Here is a 22,623-nt window from a genome sequence, read left to right as displayed (position 1 = left end):
CTAAAATATCAGGGCTAGGACGAATGGAGACGTTACTGAGAAATTCGACAATCAACAGGATGATGATGATGATGATGATGATGATGATGATGATGATGATGATGATGATTATGATGATGATGAATCAAAAGAGAGAGAGAGAGATGAGGCTGGAGATGCACGTTTCAGATATGGTATCAGAGGGACATCATCCAAGCCGCAAGTAGAGGCTAACACCAGGGTAGAGGCGGCTCCGAGAGACGGCGAGGGGGCGGGGCCTGTGGGGCGGGGCCTAACGGGCCGGGCTGGAGGCGGGGCGGGTGGCGCCGGCGCACTGGCGCCCTTCGCCGTCATGGCGCCGGCGCCGTCCGGTCAGCCACCGGCGGCGGCCGCGACTTCCCCTCAGGAAGCCCGGTCTCCGCCTCCTCCCCCCCCCCACCCCGCCCGCTCGGTGGCGGCGGCGGCAGCGGTTGTCCCTGCCTCTCCGCCACCTCCACCTCGGCCTCTCTCGCGGCCGGCGGCGTTGGCGGGGAGGGGGAACAGTAGTTGTAGACGCCCGCCCCTGCCTCAGAGAAGGTGAGTTCCCGCCCGGGCGGCGGGGGCGGCCCCCGACTCCAGCCCCTCAGCTCGGCCGCCCAGTGACGGGCCCGCGCTCCCCGCCGGCCGGGCGCGCCCCCGAAGTGTGTAATGGCGGCCCGGGCGGAAGCCGGCGGCCGGCGCTTCCCCGCACCGCGCCGGGCCCCAGTGGACGGGAGAGCGCCGCGCCCGCGAGCCGAGGAGCCCGCGGCCCGGAGGAAGGCGGCGGCCGCGGAGAGGCAGGGCGGGCAGGGACGCCTGAGGCGGAGGGGCCCCCACGGCACGGCCCGGGACTGAGGGGCCCGCAGAGGCGTAGGGCGAGGGGAGGTAGGAGCGGGGGTCGGCGGCGGAGAGGGGAAGCGGCAGGGCCCCGGGGGCCAGAAGCGTGAGGGTCTGAGGGCTCGCCCCCCCCCCAGTGTTTTTCTCAGGGGTTCGCTTCGCGTCAGCCGCTGCCGAGCGACTGGGCCGGCCGGGTCGGGAGCGGCGGGGAAGTGAACCCGCCCCGCGCCAGGAGCCCGACTGGAGCGGCGGCGGCGGCGGCGGCGGCGGGGAGGCCCCTGGACCCGACGCCGGTGGCGATCGGGCGTGTGGCAGGAAAAGTGGGACGGGGAGAGAGAAATACCAGACTAAGTGCATCGGGTCCGCAGTTCGGGGGTGGGGGGCTTTTCGCTGGGGGCGCCCGCAGCGGCCCCGTCCCGCGAGGACATTGACCAGGACCCGGTCCCGGCTCCGTGGACGAGAGGAGCGACCCGTGCCGACCCGCCCTCTGCACTCAGTAGTTTCAGAATCAGGGCGGCGGCCGGCTGTGATGACTGAAACCAACCAAACGTTCTGGTGACTTCCCTGAGCCTTTTTTTTTTTCTTCCTGTGCTTCCAGCAGCAAAGAGGGACGGGGTCGTCCTTAGGCTGCCCCTGCAGGGGCTTCGAAGACGCTCCTGCCCGAGAGCCCTGCCAGTTCTCACGCACCACACTGCCCCCGACACGAAAACCTATTTCTAGGACACCTCAATCTCAAGAGTATTCTTTAGGGGGGTTCTTACAAGCAGCAGAGACCTGGAGACGGCTATTTGTCCCGGCTGTGACATTAGGCTGCCATGCAGTTTGGGACGTGATTTGGATGGTGTAGCTTGATCCCACTCAACTATCTCAATGATTTTTTTTTATGGTGGTAGTATCGCCTTATCTTGCTTTTTTTGTCTTCAGAGTGGGGTTATCATTGCACCATTTAAATTCCATTTCCCCGGGGGAGCATCAATAAATATGAGAACTTCACAAGGATAATTTTATTTCCCACCTTCTATGATAGGATTTATTTTTGTGTGTTACTTCATAATCTTTCACCTCTCACTCTGGAGACAAGGGAAAGCAATAATACATTACAATACCTTACATTTTTTGTAAACACAATTCATTCACCGAAAAAAGGTAATTAGAAATCCAGTACAACCAAATTAATGTTTCATTAAGTCTCAGTGAAAGCAACCTTTGAAGAGTCGAGATTTAGTGTTCTCAATCATCTGAGTTATTGATTGGAGATTTTAAAAAATTATAGAACTATTTTTTTTGTTTTCATACCGAACTTCTGGTTTACAAACAAGCTTAAGTATAGTGACTCCAGGAAATTTTAAGTAGCAGTAAGTTATAAGTAACAATGGTTATGGCTAGTTTGGGATGAGAAAGAGACATGGGTCAAGATGCTTGGCTTGCATGTGGTTGATCCCAGTTTAACCCCTGACACTGTATGGTCCCTAAGCACTACTAGGGGTGACCCCTGAACACTGCCAGTGTGGCCTCAAAACAATAGCCAAATCGCTGAAAGTTTTATGAATAGGTTATAAATTTAAAACTTTTTTTTAAATTTTCCCTTAAGAAAACAAACCTTATTGCCAGTCTTGGCTTTTTTTTTTTAACAGTTCACCTGATGCTAGCACTGCCTATCCATACCACTTGAAAGTAATATAGATTCTAATTCTAGTTTTCTCCACCAGCTATATGACACTAAGTTCCAGGCTTCTGAATTTGGATGACAGAATCTTTGGAAAGAGTCATTGGAGTATACTAACAAAGTGACTTTCAGACTTTTCTTGCACCAAGTAATTTTCAGGTTTTTCCACGTCAACCTCAAAGAGCATTTGACTGTAGATAGAGATGTACTTAGTTTTCACCATTGTGTTAGGAAGGCAGGAGTGGTAAGCTAAGTGCTATTGGTATCTGTTTGGCATAGGCCAGAGATAATACAAACACCCAAAAATACTCTGTACAGCATTTTAACATTCACTCTCACATACACATGCAACAAAAGAATATCCTACCCAAAGTGACAGTGGTGGTGACTAAACTGAGATCCTTGGCAGCTTTAAAAAATGTGAACTTTGTAGATTCTGTTGGCAATGGCTTGACTGGGTAACAGAATAGCGATTTATAGAATAAGAAGTTAAGATCTATAATAATCATCAGATGATATTCACAACATAAAGAAACCTATAGAGTTGGGTTTGTGACCAATAGGATTTGAAAAATACATAATCCAATACAAAAAAATACATCCTTTTTTTTAGGTAAATATTTTTATTAACTTAAATTTACTATTTAACAAATGGTATATATTTTATGTGCTATTTAAAACCTATTGGGACTTAATACATTTTTAGTTTATTTAAAAAGCCTTAAATATCAGTTATGATAGAGTACATAAATTAGAAGAGGTAGAAAAACTTGCTTTTTTTTTCTTAAAGACTTAGGAGAGTCTCCCAAAACTTACCAGAGAATTGTTATGCTTCCAATTATTGAAATTAAGCTCTTACACGAAAATTGGTATCAATTTTCAATTTCACCATTTGCGGATCCATTTTCACCAGTAGCTATAACACTCTTAGAAGGACCTCCTCTGTATTTGGGCTCAATAAAAAAAATATTACTGAAATGTCAGTAGGGATGACAAGCAGGAAAATATACAAGAGATAAGATTGCAAATTGGAAATTAAGGAATCGACTACAAACCCTCAAGAAATACTACATTAAATATCATGCAAAAAGAACTATATATAGAATTTATGATCAGGGTCTCCTAAGACTTTCCAAAATACTTTGGTAAACATTCAGTAAGTTTACTCATATTTTTTGAGTTCCAACATCTTGCACCGAGTAATTATATCCCTGAGTAATCTGTAAAAACAAACCCATATAAATTCTGCTTATCTACTGCTGCTTGTACTTTTTTTTTTTTCCTTTTAATCTACACCTGGCAGTATTCAGGGGTACTTCCAACTCCGCTAGAGGTTTGATCCTGACTGCTCAAGGGAACAGTATGATGTTTAAAGAGAAATTAGAAGGTCCCAGGAGATAGCTTAAAGAGCTATGGATACTTTGCATGTGTGAGCTCCTGAGTTCAATCTCTGGTACCACAAGCCCTCCCACACACACTCCTGTAGTCCTAATGACCCCCAATCAGGACAGCACATCACAGACACAAGTACTGAACCATTTGGTGTGTGCACTCGCACACGCAGACTGCAGTCCTAAGTGGCACCTCATTCCCTGAACAGTGATCGGTAGATCCACAGTATTTCTAAATGGGCTCAGTTAATGTGCATTTCTGATTACTTGAATTATTAATTTTATCAGATCATAACAGTGATTACCTAAAAAATGTTTTCCTTTGTTATGTTAAGCTGAGATTCAGGTCAAATGACAAAATATTTATTGAGCTACTGCTTTGTATCTATATGTTAACATATCTATATGTTAATGTATTAGATAAAGTCCTTCTAAAGAGCTCTGTTGTAATGTTTATTAGTAGAAATTGAAGAAATACGTTTTTTGGGGTTTTTTTTGTTTTTGCTTTTTGGGTCACACCCAGCAATGCACAGGGGTTACTCCTGGCTCTGCACTCAGAAATCACCACTGGCGGTGCTCAGGGGACCATATGGGATGCTGGGAATCAACCTGGGTTGGCCACGTACAAGGCAAATGCCCTAACCCACTGTGCTATTGCTCCAGCCCCAAAGAAATACAGTTTTTAATAAGAATTAGACTCCTAAGGTTGTAGTAGGTCATTATTTTATGTAAGTATCTGTTCTTCCCATAGCACATTTGCTACAAGCACATGAAAGTCTATTCCATGGCAAATCTAGTGTCAACAGCTGGAAAGAATAATTGGGAAGGAGAATGTCTTTAGAGGCATTCATTTATTATTTCAGTTCTACTTTCTTTATTAGGTGTTAATATTGACTCAGCATGTTAAAATAACTTTAGGGAGATTGTACAACAGATATGGCATTTATTTTTCATGCACCCCATCCTGGGTTTGATTTTTAGCACCATATATGGCCCCCTGAGCCCCACCAGAAGTAAACCCTGAGCACCACCAAGTGTGGCCCAGAAACAGGTTGTGTTGCCCCAACTATAGTTAATCACCTATTAATTATATTAGGTAGATTATGAGCACTGTATTCCCCTTCTAAATGACCTATTTATACTATTTATATTTAAGTCTTTGGAAAGAAAGATGTGCATTTGGTGGCATTCCAATGTAGGATGTCTGCCTAAGATCCTTGTAAGCTAACAGTAGATTTGAGCACTAGGTGGCTGCCAAGTACGTACTTATATTCCAAGACTCCTTCAAGTAAAGATGTAAACTTTGTATTAACACTTAACTAATCTTCCTAATTAATGACTTAATAATTTCTTTCTATTTTGTTATTAGAAATATGCTAATCTCTTTTTTTTGTGGCTATTGGTGTGAAAAGGTTGGAGTTTGGTATACTTACAGATCAAATATTAATCAGAAATGACAAGCTTAATTACTACCAAAGCTGACTGTAATGATAATAGTTACAAAGTGGCACTTCCAGTACAATTAAGATCCCTGGAATAGAGAGAGCTCAACATGCTAAGTGCATGCTTTACATGCTGGATTCTCTTGTTGGATTCCCTGCACTGTGATCGTCCCACACAGAGCTGAGAGTCAACTCTGAGCACTGCTAGGCATACTCCAAAAACAAAAATTTTAGAACTTTAATAGGGTTTGACCCTCAAGAGTGAAAAGGAATCAAACAATAGGCTGTGACAAAGATAACAATGTTATATTTTCTAAAAATTAGTCCTGTACCCTACATTGTCTTTCCTGATATATACTAGACAGTCAAAAAGAACAAAGCAAGACTGCATTGTCGCCATTCAATATTTAATATTGACTGTTGGTCTTGGTCAGTACTATTAGTTAAGAAAATGAAGCGGGAGAAGATTTATAGATATGTAAGGGGAAAAAACAGTCTGCATACATTTCTATTCACCTTTATATCCATATATGATTGCCTATGGGAGAAAACTTAAGGAATCTAGGAAATGTAGATTAATAAATGAATTTTATTAAGTACCCAGAATATAAGGTCATTATGGAAAAATAAGTATTTCTTAGTGTTAGCAACAATTAAAAATTGGACTTTTTTTTTTTTTTTTGGTTTTTGGGTCACACCTGGCAATGCACAGGGGTTACTCCTGGCTCTGCACTCAGGAATTACTCCTGGCGGTGCTCAGGGGACCATATGGGATGCTGGGATTCGAACCCGGGTCGGCTGTGTGCAAGGCAAACGCCCTACCCGCTATGCTATCACTCCAGCCCCCTAAAAATTGGACTTTTTGTTATATACATCAAAAAATTGTACTTTGAGTAATAAAATACAGAAATACTACATAACATTGCTGAAAATGTACAAATAATGGGAAGAAAATAATGCCTCTCAATGAAGACTAGGAATCATTTACTTGGTATGTTTATTTCTAGTACTTTTTTAAATATCTGTGGTGCTGAGGGCCTCACACATGCAAGGAAAATGCTACCATCGAGCATTTCCCAGGCCTATTTGTGCTCATTGAGCCATCTATATACACCTACAACTAACTAATGTTGCTCAAAAGTCTTTTAGGATAAGAGATAGTTAATAAACATCTAAGAAACTTACTCAAAGGGCTGAAGTGATAGCACAACGGGTAGGGCATTTGCCTTGCTCGCAGCTGACCTGGGTTCGATTCCCAGAATCCCATATGGTCCCCTGAGCACCTCCAGGAGTAATTCCTGAGTGCAGAGCCAGGAGTAAACCCAGTGCATTGCCGGGTATGACAGCCAAAAAAAAAGAAAGAAAGAAAGAAAGAAAAAGAAACTTTTGCTCAAGTTTGATATTCAACATACTAGATAGCCTCCTGAGCCCTACCAGTAGTGATCTCTGAGCATAGAGTCAGGAATAAGTCCTGCACACTATCAGGTTTGGCCCCCCAAAATGTGGGGGAAAGAAACTTTAAATTTGTTTAAATGTGTTTAAATTTAAATGTTGCAACACAAACCAAATGTACTGTGGAAGTGATTTCTCCCCCCCCCCACCCCGTTGTTATTTATCCAACCCAAGTCCTCACACATGCACAAGACAAGTGCTCTCTTGCTAACCTACATTCCCACCCAAGTGGGTTTTTTTGTTTAATAAACCTTATTATGGGCTAGAGCAGTAGCACAGCGGATAGGACGTTTGCCTTGCATGCAGCCGACCAGGGTTTGCTTCTGTCCCTTTCAGAGAGCCTGGCAAGCTACCCAGAGTATCCCGCCTTCACGGCAGAGCCTGGCAAGCTACCCGTGGCATATTCGATATGCCAGAAACAGTAACAAGTCTCACAATGGAGACATTACTGGTGCCCACTTGAGCAAATCAATGAACAACGGGATGACAGTGCTATAGTGCTAATCTTATTAAATTCAGTGGATTTCTTCTTCAGATGTCACCTGCTTATGTAAATAAAAAATGTGGCTTTATATAAAGTAGATCAGAATTTGTAGTATCTAAGAGTTGTTGGAATGGACAGATAGTGGTTAGTATAAAAGTCTTTCAGACAATATTTCTGAATGAATAGTTACTCATTTTTATATTTAATGTCATTAAATATGAAGTTGTAATACTTTTTCACAGTTTTTGTGTTACTGAAATTTGGTTAGGGGCACCTGGAGGGGCTCAGGGCTTGCCCACTCACTTCTCAGGGACCACTCTTGGAGGGTTTATGTGATGCCAAGGATCAAAGTGCTATAGACTGTGTACAAGGCCAGAACCTTGGCTATTGCCCTTGTACTATCTCTCTACTCCTGGAAAAAAAAAAAAAATTAAGAACCTGTACCAATGTAGGATAACATTGGTTTGTCCTTTCTCCCTTGCTACAGGGAGCTTAAGTTTATCAGGTTACACCCATCAGAGTGTTCCTGAGACACTCCCATTTGTTTGCTTCTCTGTAACCTCTTTCTTTGTGCTCTGCTTTCCCAACCATTCAATCAGCTGTCTCCCCTAATCAGACTCTGTTAACCTATAAGGTCAGATCCTTCTAAGGACACTGGACTTGTATTCATAAGTGAAATATTGCTTTTCTCCTTCTCGTTCTTTTGCATAGTTACTTCAGAGCAATGTCCTTTTTGTATAAGCATAGGAAAACAGTTAATGCTATGCTTTTGTAACTTGGGAGTTAATTGACCCCGAGTAATATTCACTCCTGGGCATCTGTTTTCTCTTTGTAAGCTTCAGCTGCCCTTACTTCTTAGCACCCCAAAAGCTGGGTCCCCATGAGGGACTGGATGGGCCCAGGGCAACCTGTGAGCTACCCTGGCATTAAAATGGGCCAGGTCAAAGCACCATAATACTTAACTATAAGTTAAGAGCATGATCATGGACAAATTCTGTCATGATCCAAAAAAGTAACAAGTAGATTAGGACCCTGCTAGGATTAGGAAAGACTAATCTGATCTGAGCACTATAGTCTGAGATCTGTAGCAAGATGTCCCCAGGAGAACCATCCTATTAGCTTAATGTATCTTTTACTGTGTCCATACAAAATGACTAATATTATGAATGTTTATATGTTTGTTGGACTAAGGAAAGGAGAAACACACCTATAGATGGAATTTTGCTCTTCTGGCGGGTTGTCCTGCTGAAGGAGAATTTGTCCTAGAAGGCGCTTCCCCTGAAGGAAGAATTTTACCTCTGTTGATTGTATGATCACACCTGTGTGTAATTGTTATCCCCAGCCCCTCATGATTTGGGATGTAATTAAGGCTGTAAGAGTTGGCGAGGGGAGAATCAGAGAATCCAGGAGAATCGAGAAGTATGAAGGAGCAGGATCCAGGAGGAAGATCTGGGGGAGAGGAATGAAGGCAGATGGAGGGGGGAGGAGGAAGAGGAATGGAGACGAGATTGGAATAAACTGCAACCGATACCAACCAGCCTGGCCCTCACTCCCTCCTTCATCTGCCTATGGCCATTGGCCGCCCCAAAATGGGAGAAGTGGCATGAAACCACCAAACGCAGGCAGTGAGAGAGCCACCGTGGCTTTCACAATTTGTGTTTTGAATACACGTACCAGTACTTGCCTGGTTTTATTTCTCCAGTATAAAAGATTCTGATATTTTTCCTTGGAGTAAATGAGTAAATAAATGGTGTTGTGGGCCTTCATCTATAACTTGGCTTGTGGTAAATGTGCAATATAGATAGGAGAATTAGGTTTCAAGAATTTTGCTAGTCCCCCCACCTCCCCATAAGATTTAGAAGGTCATCTCAAAAATTCTCCACAAAATTATTTCTGCTTGGATCCTAATCCCATTCTGTCAAGAGCTCATAGAAATAGCAAGTATCCCTAAGTGTTTGGTAGTCAATTCTCTTGTGGCTGTTGGATTACATATAGCAGACATAAACTAAAATCTTCAAAGTTGGTATTTGGGTCACACCCGGTGATGCACAGGGGTTACTCCTGGCTCTTCACTCAGGAATTACCCCTGGCGGTGCTCAGGGGACCACATGGGATGCTGGGATTAGAACCCGAGTCGGCCGCATGCAAGGCAAACGCCCTCCCTGCTGTGCTATCGCTCCAGCCCCCAAAATCTTCAAAGAATTGATTCAAAATCAAGGCAATCAAAAAATACGAAAATGATAGAAGTTCAATATTCAACTTCAATTTAAAAATGTTTCTGGAGCCAGAGAACAGTGGATAACACATTTGCCTTGCATTCAGCTGACTTGGATTCAATCCTGTGCACCCCATATGATCCCCAGAGCACTTCCAGGAGTGATCGCTGTGCACTGGGCCAGGAGTAAGCTCTGAGCACTGCTGGATGTGCAAAAAAAAAAATAAAAGGAAAATAATGTCCTAGGAGCTGAGGGTAAGGATGTGAAGTAGGACATGACTTATGCAGTCTTGGGATCAAAAAGTCTCTGGCACCAGAGAGAATGTTACTAAAGATATAATCTCAAGTGGAGGAGCACAAGAATTGCATGTGCAAGACCCTGTGTTGATCCCCACACCCACCCACCCACCCTCAGCACCACCCTGCATCTATTACAAAGAAAAAGTTCCTCAAAAACATTGGTTAGCTTTAAATTAATAGCAAGATTATCTCCTGACAGGCAATCCTGCCCTGTTTATGCACCCTTTGTGGGTTTTATAGATGCTAGAATTGGGGAAAAAAATTTACTGTCAGTTAAATAGAAAAAATTCTGAATAAGATTAAGTATACTTCATTCAAACAACACCTACTATGTGTTATTACTCTGCTAAGTACCATACATATTCTAGTTTTCTTTGGACTCAAAACTTTGGACTTTTTTTACTTGTAAGTTCTTACCAGTGACGGGTGAATTATAGACTGTGGGAACAATAGCAGATAACAAGATTAAAATAGTTTTGTTTTTAGAATATCCTAGGTATGATAACCTGTGCCCATACCAAAATGAAGTATAAAGTCCACCTTTAGAGTCAGGAGTCATAACTGATGACTGGATGCCAGGTGATCTTTGGCACCCAGCCTCCCAAACAAATAAACTGGATTGTTGGGTATAATTTGGAAGTGTGCTAGGTTTGGTAAACATTAGAATACTAATGTAGCAATATACTATATAGTGATAGTCTTCAGCATATTCTTTATAGCTTGGGAAAATGTCAGGATTAAATTGTCATTAGATTTCAATCTGAAAAAAAAACTTTTCTACACAAAATAATGGAATCATCTGTCCTCTTTGAACATTGAATGAAATAAATTTCCAGTTTCTATTATCTATATTAGGCCAATGTTCTATATAAATAATAAGGATGTAGTAAAAAATAAATCAGTTGCAGTAAGTGCCAGGTGGGGTACTATAATCTAAATGGGGGCAGGGGGCAAACAGATAATCCCTCTGGGACATTTTATCAATTACAAAGGTCAATAAGTCTATAATACACCTGCTTAAATAAAACTAATGCCAAGTAAGGTGGTAAGAATGAAAATACTGTTCATGTCAGGAAAAGTGATCATTTTGCTGCTCAAATAAGCACAGAATGCTCCAACCTTTGTAATGATTCAACAGCATTTACTATGTAAATTAAATAAAGGTAGAATCAATATTTTCTGGAGCAAATTTTCTGTAGCACTTCAAAGTTACCACTATGTCATCTTTGTTTTCTCTAATGGCTCCCTGATATTTGTTTACAAAAGTTTGGTGTATGTTCGATTAGTTCAAGTGCACATCAGTTTTAGCTTATTATTTGTAAGGAATTTTAAGGTCCCTGGAACATCTGAAGATTGTTTTATTGTGGTTGTCAGGGCATACCTGACTGGTGGTCAGGGCTTAGAGCCATTCCTGACAGTGCTGGGCAGAATGCCATGCCAGGGAAGCCCAGTTTTCTTAGAATTGGAGAGAGAAAGGGGAAAGAAATGATGATGCAAAAGAGCATAGTTTGATACATAGAGCATACAGTTAGTCCAAAATCAGATTCCCTGTCTTTTGATCATATTTCTTCACACTACTGCCACTCTCCTTTGCAGAATATTACAATAGCAAGGATAATAATAATTGCTTTTCTTTTTTCTCTTCTCTGCATATGTATAAAATGTGCATATAAAGTTTACCAAGGTGTAACATCTAGCTCTATCAAATAACACATGTAGCAAGTTATTTAAATATTTTAAATCCAAAGAAATGCTTTAACTTTTTTGAATCCAGTCTTTAAAATGTTGATAATTCCACTTCACTCTGTCAACAGCACTCACAAAAATTCATCTCTATCCCCCCCCGTCTAGTCCCACAATATCTACCAAGGTATCTTGAAAATAAAACATACTACCTTGAAAAAGTGATGACATTTTTTTTTCTTTTTGGGTCACACCCAGCAATGCAGAGGGATTACTCCTGGCTCTGCGCTCAGGAATCACCCCTGGTGGTGCTCAGGGGACCATATGGGATGCTGGGAATTGAACCCAGGTCAGCTGCATGCAAGGCAAACGCCATACCCGCTGTGCTATTGCTCCAGCCCCAAATGATGACATTATTGAAACCCAAAGTTAGAAAAACCTGAATTAAGTCATATTATGGAAATTGAGAAATTAAAAAAAAACGTATCTACAGTTGACATAACTTAGGACTTGATAAATAGCTGAGAGGTTGATTGTGAGATGATGGTACTGTTTAACAGATAAGGACAACTAAATTAGAGCAAATGGAAGAAGTTAATTGTAACTACAAGGGTCCAAAGACATAATACTATGGGTAGGGCATTTGCATTGCATGCGGATGACCCAGGTTTGATCCCCAGTGTCCCATATGGTTCCCTGAGCCCTCTGAGCACAGAGCCAGGAGTAAGCCCAGAGCATCACTGAGTGTGGCCCCAAAACAAAAACAAAGGTGACTGCAAGTCTCTTACCTCAGTGTAAACTTAGACTACTAACCTTCAGAAATGGGGAATCTAATGTTAAGTATTAACCCAGGAGGGAAATCATTGTTTCATTTCAAGATCAATTGATCTTCTAGATGAGTAGTATAGGGTAAACTTTCTATTGTAACAAGCTTTGTTTGTCACTAAAAGCTCAATATTAAACTGCTCGTATTTTTTTATCTGTGCTTTTATATTTTTGTTGCCAGGGATCAAACCTAGTGCCTCACACATGCTGAGCTACATCCCAGGCCCTAAGAGATTTTTATTGTTATGGGGGCCACCTGGTAGCTCAGGGGCTCATCACCCCAAGGTTCCAGAAATTGAACCTAGTGTCTCTTACCTATAAAAGAAAGAAAGAAGGAAAGGAAGGAAGGAAGGAAGGAAGGAAGGAGAGAAAGAGAAAGAAAAAGAAAGAAAGAAAGAAAGAAAGAAAGAAAGAAAGAAAGAAAGAAAGAAAGAAAGAAAGAAAGAAAGAAAGAGAGAGAGAGAGAGAGAGAAAGAGAAAGACTGTCTTCCCGTTGCTCATCGATTTGCTCCAGCGGGCACCAGTAACATCTCCATTGTGAGACTTGTTACTGTTTTGGGCATATCGAATACGCCATGGGTAGCTTGCCAGGCTCTGCTCTGCGGGCGGGATACTCTCGGTAGCATGCTGGGCTCTCTGAGAAGGGCGGAGGAATCGAACCCGGGTCAGCTGCGTGCAAGGCAAACGCTATCGCTCCAGCCCAAATATAAGATACTGCTCTTATTACTTTAATAAGTTGGAATAGTATTCCAACTAGAGGGGAAATACAAGAGAGGGCTCCCAAGTGCTGCTCAGGAGCAACAGGGGTGATATGTAGCCAACCGGGCCTTCAATGCCACGGCCTGAAAATGAAGTGCCCCCTTGGGCCCTGTGGTACAGGGACTATGAGACCTCCCTTACCCGTGGCAGTACATGGGGGCCTTCAGGGCAGCATCCAGCAGTGCTTGGGATGGGGGTGAAGGGTCATCTGCCCAGCAATGATTGTGTACCCTAATCCCTAGACTATTTCCCTAACTTCCTAGAGATTTTTTAATATAAAAGTAAGTCACATCGCCATGGTCAGGTTATATCTTAATTTCAAATCTAGGAAATTATGAAAGGCTTTTTAGTAGACTTTACCTCGCTGACTTTAGAATCAGTGAGATCCTGTTTGGTATTTTCGTAATGGGGCCTCCCGAGTAGTACTTGAGGGGTAGGTGGTTCACTCCTGGTGGTTCTCAGCCAGTCATGTTGGTTATTGAATGCCAGGACTTGAGGATGTCATACTGTTCTAACCTTGTGATGGTAGGGACTACCAGGGCCACCCAAAGGTGTTGGGGATCCTTGTGGTACTAGGGATTGAATTTGGGTCAAGTGCATGAAGGATATTGATTTAATCCCTCTGATATCTCTCCTGCCCAATTTTGACCTTCAGAAAAAATTATTTAAGATGCCATGATTTGCAATATTGATAATGGCATGGTTCAATGCATAAAACATTGTGACATCACGCCAACTACCAGAATGTCAGCTTCCTTCCAACATTGCCCCAGTGTCTACCCACATCTCATTTTCCCCCTCCCTCACATACACTCGTCTTCCCTGTGATATGCTTCCCACTACAGATGAGTTCTCAGGTTCTATTGCTCCTGGACATTTGTTGTGCCCTCGCTATGTTTCTTTATATCTCAAATATGAGAGAGTTGATTCTATATCTGGCCCTCTCAATTCAGCATGATATTGCGGTAGGGCGTTCATCTTTCACGCGGCTGACCCATGTTCAATTCCTCCACCCCTCTCGGAGAGCCCGGCAAGCTACCGAGAGTATTGTGCCCACACGGCAGAGCCTGGCAAGCTACCCGTGGCGTATTGGATATGCCAAAAACAGTAACAGTCTCACAATGAAAGATATTTTGTGCCCGCTTGAGCAAATCGATGATCAACAGGATGACAGTGACAGTGACAGTGATTATCCAGGTCCATCCTCATAGCTCATAGCAGAAAATGACATGATTTCATCTTATTGCCAAGTAACATTCCATTATGTATATGGATAACCATAGTTTACTTAGGCAGTCATCTGTTCTTGATGGCATAGGTTGTATTTCCTGAGACTGTATTATGTAAAACAAAATTCCAAGACTGGATTTCTTAACCTAGCCTTTCAAGTGTCGATGCCCTATACCATATCCATAAAGCCCAGATTCCTGCTGGTCTCCCACTTTCAAAATGGTATTTAAGGGATTGAAAATATGTGTTACTATCGTAGATATTAGAAGGTTGCTAAATGTTTCTTGCTAAAACTGACATTCTAGGGACCAAAGTACAGCAGGTAAGGCATTTACCTTGCATGTGACTGACCCAGGTTTGATCCCTGACATCCCATATGGTCCCCTAAGAACCAACAGGAGTGATCCCTGAGTGTAGAGCTAAGAGTAACTCTTGAGCATTGTTGGCTGTAGCCCAAAAACTAAACAAGTAAATAAAATTGGAATTCTATTAAGCAAGAATCTAGTACTGTGGCCTTATAAGCTCTCAGGAGAATGAAAAATTGGGGATGACATGTGAAATAATAGCTTGAAATTGAAAATATAATTTTGAATGTTTACCATGATCTGTCTACCTCTATTTTATTGATAGACACCACAGCAAATGAACAAAGATTTGAACATTTTATAGATACCTTTTATAAAAGGTAAATGTGGAGCAGTGCTTCAGTTTGAATCACAGAGGATTTCACTTTATGAGGTAAGTTGGAAATAAAGGACTTTGAAATTATTTCTACTCAACTATTTCTACAAATTATTTCTACTGAAGCTGATACTTTTAAAAGCAAGTGAAACTACTCACAATCTCAATATAGACTGTCACTGTCACTGTCGTCCCGTTGTTCATTGATTTATTTGAGTGGGCACCAGTAACATATCCATTGTGAGACTTGTTATTGTTTTTGGCATCGAATACGCCATGGGTAGCATGCAGTATGGGCAGGATACTCTCAATATTTTGCCGGGCTCTCTGAGAGGGACAGAGGAATCGAACCAAGGTTGGCCGTGTGCAAGGCAAATGCCCTACCCACTGTGCTAGCACTCCAGTCCAATATAGACTAAATATATTAAAATTATAAATGCAGTCTTAAGTTCAGATGGATAAGTTTGTTAGCACTATGTCCTAAAATGAAAAAATGAAATTGTATTTTGTTTTGTTTTGGGGTCACACCTGGCGATGCTCAGGGATTATTCCTGGCTCTGAGCTCAGGAATTACTCCTGGAGGTACTTGGGACCATATGGGATGCCAGGGATGAACCCAGGTCTGCCGCATGCAAGGCAAATGCCTTACCCACTGTACTATAACTCTGGCCCCTGTATTTATTTTTCTTTGCTTTTTGCTTTTTGGGTCACACTCAGCGATCCTCAGAGGATACTCCTGGCTCTGCACTCAGAAATTACTCCTGTCAGTGCTTGGGGACCATATGGGATGCCAGGTATTGAATCCAGGTCAGCCACATGCAAGGCAAACACTGTACTGCTGTACTATTGCTCTGGCCCTGTATTTATTTTTCTAGAATGTCTATAAGCTCAGAAATTGAGCTTAAATTAAATCCCAAGTTTATGGGAAGCAACTGTTTTTGTGAGTTTTCAGATGATTGATCTATGTAGACATAAACTTTGAATTAGTTAATCTTTATAAACAGATTGTGCTTTTTGTTTCAGGTAAATGGGAGTGGACTATTGATCTAAACTAATTTTGTCATCTCACATCATGGTTTTTAACTCCCCAGTTGTTACACAGACTCACTATTTGGATAAATTGTATGCTAAAACACTGAAGCAATTAATAAGTGAATATGATCAGATTTCTCCACCAAGTTCTCAGCCTGATAAGGGTAAGGTTAATTTACCCATTTATTGATCTCTCTATCATCTTTGGTCCTTTGGGACTGACTTCTTTTACAACATACCTCAAGACTTGTCTGTGTTTACTATGTATGAATACTTCATTTCTTTTTAATCATTGAATGATATTCTATTGTGTATATGGTCATACCATATTTTATTTATTCAGTCATCATTTGATGGGCTTGGAGTTTCTGCTTTTTAATTGTTTGTGCTATTACTAACACCTTACTAGTTTCATACAGAACTTTACATACTAGTTTTGTACGAAAGTTTTTGGTTCTCTTAGGTAAGTAGGAATGAAATTGCTGGATCATATAATTTTTTGTTTGATATTTTGAGGAACTGCCAAACTTTCCAAAGTAGCAGCACCATTTTGCATTCCTACCAACGTTGAGTGAAGTTTCCAATTTACAACATTCTTGTCAATACTTTTTTTTATTATTTTTGGGTCACACCCGGCGATGCACAGGGGTTACTCCTGGCTCTGCACTCAGGAATCACCCCTGGTGTGCTCAGGGGACCATATGGGATGCTGGGAATCGAACCCAGGTCGGCCGAGTGCAAGGCAAACGCCCTACCCGCTGTACTATTGCTCCAGCCCCCTCTTGTCAATACTTTTTAAAAATTATAACCATTACAATGGATATGATATCAAGCATTACTTTTTTTTCAACATAAAAATAGAAAAAATGGTATCAGGAACCCAGATGTACCCATCATCCAGTTTTAACAGTTATCAAAATATTTTTGTTTGTTTTTGGGGTTACACACAGCTATGCTTGAGACTTACTCCTGGCTCTGCATTCAGGGGTCACTACTGCTGAATCTCAGGGGGGCATATGAAGTGTTGGGGATTGAACCCAGGTCAGCCTCATGCGAGACAAGTGCCTTACTCACTGTACTAGCACTCTGGCTCCAGTTACCAAAATCTTTTTAATCTTGTCACTTGAAGTATAGTTGACATATAATAAGCTGTATATTTAAAATACATAGACTAACAAGTTTGTATATATTCCCTTGGAATGACCACCACAATCCTGGTATTAAAACCAACCACATCCCTAAAAGCACCCTTTATAAATCAGTTCCTCGTCTTCCCAATATTTACATCCTGTAAGCAACCACTATTACATTAGGCCACTATCTTATTTCTTTCACTTGTTGATCAAAATTTGGGTTTTTTCTTCAGGGATCAATACAAATTAACCGGTTAACATGGGGGCTGGAGTGATAGCACAGCAGGTAAGGCGTTTGCCTTGCACTCGGCTGACCTGGGTTTGATTCCCAGCATCCCATATGGCGTCCGAGCACCACCAGGATTCCTGAGTACATGAACCAGGAGTAATCCTGTGCATCTCTGGGTGTGACCCAAAAAGCAAAAAAAAGATCATTCACACATAAATCTTTGTATAGGTTTATATTTCATTTGGGTAAATACTTAGGAGTGGCGTAACTGGATCATGTGCATATTTAACCTCCTTAGAAATTGCCAAACTGTTTTTCAGTGGTTGTACCATTTTTATCTGTCAGTCAGCAATGTATAATGTAGCAATGTCAGCTGTTCTACATCCTCACTGATATTGTCAGTCTTTTTGTTTTCATTTTTGTTTTCAGGCATATCTGGCAGAGCTTGGGAATCATTCAGTGCCAGGGATCAAGCTCTGACCTACCTCATGTGAAGCATGTGCTTCACCTCTAGCTCCTTCTTGGTTTTTTCATTGCACTCATTTTGGTAACTGCATGTTGATTTTTCTGAGGTATTTTTAAAAATATTTTGCCCATATTTAATCAAATTATATTTAATCAAGTATCTGTTGTTTTATTCTAATTAGGATTTTTATAACCTTAAGTTGAGTCACTGTCACTATCATTATCATCCCATTGATCGTCAATTTACTCACGCAGGCCCAGTAATGTCTCCATTTGTCTTAGCCCTGAGATTTTAGCAGCCTGCCTTTACTAGTCCCTCCCAACAGTGCCACATTAGAGGCTCTTTCATGGTCAGGAGAATGAGACCCATCATTGTTATTGGTTTTGGCATATGGATACGCCATGGGGAGCTTGCCAGGCTCTCCCACGCAGGCAGGAAGTTCTCAATAACTTGCCAGGTTCTCCTAGAGGGAGAACTAGGCTATATGATGTTGCGTGGCCATGCACTTCTGGGAGCTTGGTTTTATAGTCTCTGAATGTTGGGATTACACGGCACCAGGGGCAGTTTTTGAGTGTGACTGCCTAGCTACTGGAAAATGGGGGATCTGAGTGGAAGAGACTCAGTCCCGATCCGAGCAGCCACACCTGGCTGAGATTGGAGATCTCAGCCCCAGGTCCCGCACACCTGGGTTCCTCTGCCAATTCCTTAATGCATGAGGCTCATCCAAGCATGTGGAGAGTGGCCTTGAGCATGGTTGTGGCTGGGTTCCGGAGGTCTTTGGCTGCCAGGGCTCTGCTCAGGGTGGGGAGGGAGACTCAACCTGCCCCCCTCTCAGGGACCCCAGTGAAGACAGCCAGGCACAGGGGCAAGAGACTCTGCCTTAAAGTTGAATAGGAGCTAAATTTACTGACTTTTCAAATTAGGCTTCATTTAGACTTTCCTTTTAGTCTAAATATTTCCAAAAAGTTAGTTGATCATTAGTGACTCAAGAGTGTGATATCAGTCTTGTTTCTCTTAAAGGGGGAATAATGTTCAGTTCTCATGAATTATACCATCTACTTTTTGGAAATAAGATAATCACAACAAAGTACCTAGAGGTTTTATCTCAAGTATGTCCCTTTTGCTATATATATATATATATATATATATATATATATATATATATACTTTTGTCAAAATTGAGGTGGAGGGGCCGGAGCGATAGCACAGCGGGTAGGGCGTTTGCCTTGCACACGGTCGACCTGGGTTCGATCCCCGGCATCCCATATGGTCCCCCAAGCACTGCCAGGAGTAATTCCTGAGTGCAAAGCCAGGAGTAACCCCTGAGCATCGCTGGGAGTGACCCAAAAAGCAAAAAAAAAAAAAAAAATTGAGGTGGAGGCAAAAGAATTCAGTAATAATGCTGCTCTTTTCAAAAGATCAAACAAATATGACTGCAGATAGATATAGCTCAGTGGCAAAGAGTATGCCTTGCATGTATGAGAGCTGGATTTGATCCCTGGAGACACAACTCCCTCCTCCTCAAAATACTCAAATAAAATTTGTATTATTTATTTTCAATTTATTCTGAAATCTTCTGTACATCAGTCTTACCCCTTAGCTTTCACCTCCATCAAACCCAGACCCCTTCAGCCCTTCTAATATAAAGAACAAACCAAAGGCATTCTAGAATGCTTTTGCTACCAATCAGAAGTAGTGGAATGAAATCCAAGTCCAGAACAGAGGCACAGAACTTTGTTCTCTCATCTTTCTTCATGTCCTACATACCTAAATGTAGCATTAGCTCATAGCTAAATTTTTAATTTCCAGCATTCCCAAACAATTTAACAAATACCCTTTTATTATTTTCTTACAATACTCTGGTTGGGTAAGTATGTTTGTCTGTTTTATTTTGTTTGTGTAAACTGAAACTTTTAAAGATCAAATTTCTTGGGGCTGGAGCGATAGTACAGCGGGTAGGGCATTTGCCTTGCACGCGGCCAACCCAGGTTCAATTCCCAGCATCCCATATGGTCCCCAGAGCACCACCAGGAGTTAATTCCTGAGTGCAAAGCCAGGAGTAACCCCTGTGCATCGCCGGGTGTAACCTAAAAAGAAAAAAAAATCTTTTCTGTGATCCTAATAGAAAACAATGCATAAGAAACTAATCTGAACTTTAGAAATTTCTTTATAAATCTTACGTTTACACTCACCATCAAGGTATAGCCTTTATCCATACTTCTCTACAACAGAATCCTATGTCTCAGCTCCGTTTTGTTCTCTTCATTTTATTTTTGAAAATGAAGTTATACGTGTGTGGCATGGATAGTATTTGACTATTCTGGTGCTCCTCTTAGGCATATAGCACATGATACAGAACTTTTATCTCGAAGTAGGTTTTAATTTGCTTGGACTTCTTTGATTTTTTTAGAAGCTCTTTTAAAAAGTAAAGGCAGTGTGCTTTCAAAATAAAATAATCTAGTAAGAATTTTCTCCCATCTTCTCTACAGAGAATCTCTCGTTGTCAACCTAATGAAGCATTCAATGAAGACATATGACTCTTTTCAAGATGAACTTGAAGATTATATCAAAGTGCAGAAAGCCAGAGGCTTAGAGCCAAAGACTTGTTTCAGAAAGATGAGAGAGGACTATTTGGAAACCTGTAGATACAAAGAAGAGATTGATCATAGACCCAGGTATAGAATGTTTGATCAAAGACACCCATCTGGAACTGTCCAGACCTACCCAAGATCATGCTCTAGTTCACAAACAGTGGAAAACCAGTTACCACAGTGGCTGCCTGCTCATGACAACAGGCTGAGATTAGACTCACTGAGCTATTGTCAATTCACCAGGGAGTGTTTCTCAGAAAAAGCAGTAGCCCTGAACCCTAGTCAGCAAGAATATAACTCTAGCTCATACAGTGTAGAATCTGGAGTTCATAAGCATCTCTCCCCAGAAAATAATACCAGTGCCCATCAAGATAGTCATAAAAAGATACATCAGAAGAGAAAAAGACATACAGAGGAAAGCAAAGAAAAACCCAAAGAGGAAAGGCTTAAGCATAAGGAAAAAAAAGGTTTTGAGGAAATAGATTTAGACAAACACAAAGGCTACCAAAGAAATAAAACAGAGTTGGAAACAGTCAAGGTCAGTACTGAAAAACTTAAGAATCGAAAGGAGAAGAAAAGTCGAGATGTAGCCTCTAAGAAAGAGGAACGTAAGCGTAGAAAAGAGAAAAAGGAACAAGGCAAAGAAAGGACAGATGAAGAAATGCTTTGGGACCAGTCTATCCTTGGATTTTGAAGCTCTTGAATTGGTACTCCCAAGGTTCAGTTGAAAACTAGTTGAGGAACTTGGTTTTAAGATGTTCATGTTCATATCATCTTCCTCATGTGAACAGGTACTTTCACTTCTAACAAAGGCCAAGTTAGCAAGAAGTAGATGCTTACTCTCCATCATGGAAATTAATTTAACTCACATTCTAAAAGCATTATTATATTTTTCTCACATATAGTTTCCCCTATTGAGAGTGGCTCTTTTATTCATCAAATTTCTATAATGGTGGAAGTATTTTTTCCTTGGGAGGTTATTTTAAATCGGAAGATTAATAGGCTGTGCAGAATCTATTTCTTGATTGGGTTTGTTTTCATTTTGGGTGGGGTAGTTTTATATTCATTAGTTTTCTCTATGAAAAAATTTAGGTTGATTTTTTCGTTGTTACATCTAACTTGCAGTGTATTTTCTAGATTGGGAAATGGAAAATTAAATACATTACAATAATAAACCTAGGATACAATAGTTCAAAAAGTTTCAAAGTTAACATTCTAGAAGTCAGTTTATATTCCAGAAATATTTATAATAAAATGTTCTAATTTCTACATTTCATTATTCTGTGTCAATGATCTGTTCCCATTCAAAAGTGATTTTTCTTTGAAAAGAACAGTAACAGTTTGTAGCTAAGAGGCAATGTCTTCTGTGTAAGTCTACTATATAGTTATAAAAGGATCCTTTATATTCTGTACCTTGTTTATTTATATTTAAACCCACTTTGAGAAAAGGAATTTATGAGTGCTACAATTTTTTCTGATAGAAAAATTTAAAGAAATAAAATGCCACTAGATTACTTTGTTGTAGACAGTGTTTTTGTTCTAATAACCACCCCTCCCCCACCTCATAATAAGCATATCAAGTTTTAGAGTATCACTGTTTTGTTGAAGGAAAGAGTGATGCCCTAGAAATCTAAATCTCAGAACTCTTATCTCAGCTAGGCCATCAAATTGTTATGTGATTAGCCAAATCACAACTGCATTTTCCTCATTTTCTTTCTTTAGATTTTGGGGCCAGACCTCCAAAGTGCTCAGGAACTACTCCTGGTTTTGTGCTTAGGAGTAACCAGCCATACTCAGGGGTCTATGTGGTGCTGAAGTCAAAGTAGAACCTTCTACATACAAAGTGTGTGCTCTGTTCAATGAACTAGCTATCCAGCCCACCTCTTTTTTAAATTATGACTAGGAGGATTGGCCTTCAAATCCTTTTGCTAGCAAGATTCTGTGATATAGATACTATTTGCTTTCTACATTGCTGTGCTTTATCTCCAGATACCCTTTATTTTGCTAAAATCTTGTTTTACTACAGTAAGAAAAAAAGTTAGAAACTTAGTTGTAGGTCCCTCCATTGTTTAATTGATATATTAATTTATATAGCTTTTATCCAGATATAATAACTTCAAGGACCAAGAGATGGCGTAGAGAGTAGAATTGATGCTTCACATGGAGGAGGCCTCAGTTCAATTCCTTAGTACCAACTGATTCCCCCGAGA

The 22,623-nt window shown here is 41.2% G+C and overlaps 1 protein-coding gene across 6 annotated transcripts; it reads left to right on the top strand.

Annotated features, from left to right (window-relative positions):
- Nucleotides 1–346: 346 nt before the first annotated feature.
- On the top strand, nucleotides 347–21,927 carry LOC129400097 (lysine-rich coiled-coil protein 1-like). Of its 6 annotated transcripts, none has more exons than XM_055123131.1 (5): nucleotides 348–555; nucleotides 14,912–15,019; nucleotides 15,680–15,756; nucleotides 15,986–16,158; nucleotides 20,312–21,927. In XM_055123131.1, the coding sequence occupies exon 5, from the start codon at nucleotides 20,334–20,336 to the stop codon at nucleotides 21,105–21,107; it is 774 nt and encodes a 257-aa protein (XP_054979106.1). In that variant the 5' UTR covers nucleotides 348–555; nucleotides 14,912–15,019; nucleotides 15,680–15,756; nucleotides 15,986–16,158; nucleotides 20,312–20,333; the 3' UTR covers nucleotides 21,108–21,927. The 6 variants fall into 6 exon arrangements, with proteins under 6 accessions (XP_054979104.1, XP_054979106.1, XP_054979107.1 ...); XM_055123132.1 differs by having other exon boundaries at nucleotides 15,680–15,769; nucleotides 16,054–16,158; XM_055123130.1 differs by having other exon boundaries at nucleotides 15,680–15,769.
- Nucleotides 21,928–22,623: the final 696 nt, after the last annotated feature.

This window comes from Sorex araneus, chromosome X (assembly GCF_027595985.1).
Source record: "Sorex araneus isolate mSorAra2 chromosome X, mSorAra2.pri, whole genome shotgun sequence".
Classification (NCBI taxonomy): Eukaryota; Metazoa; Chordata; class Mammalia; order Eulipotyphla; family Soricidae; genus Sorex; species Sorex araneus.
Note: the sequence above shows the minus strand (reverse complement) of the source record. Positions and strands in the feature narration are given on the sequence as shown.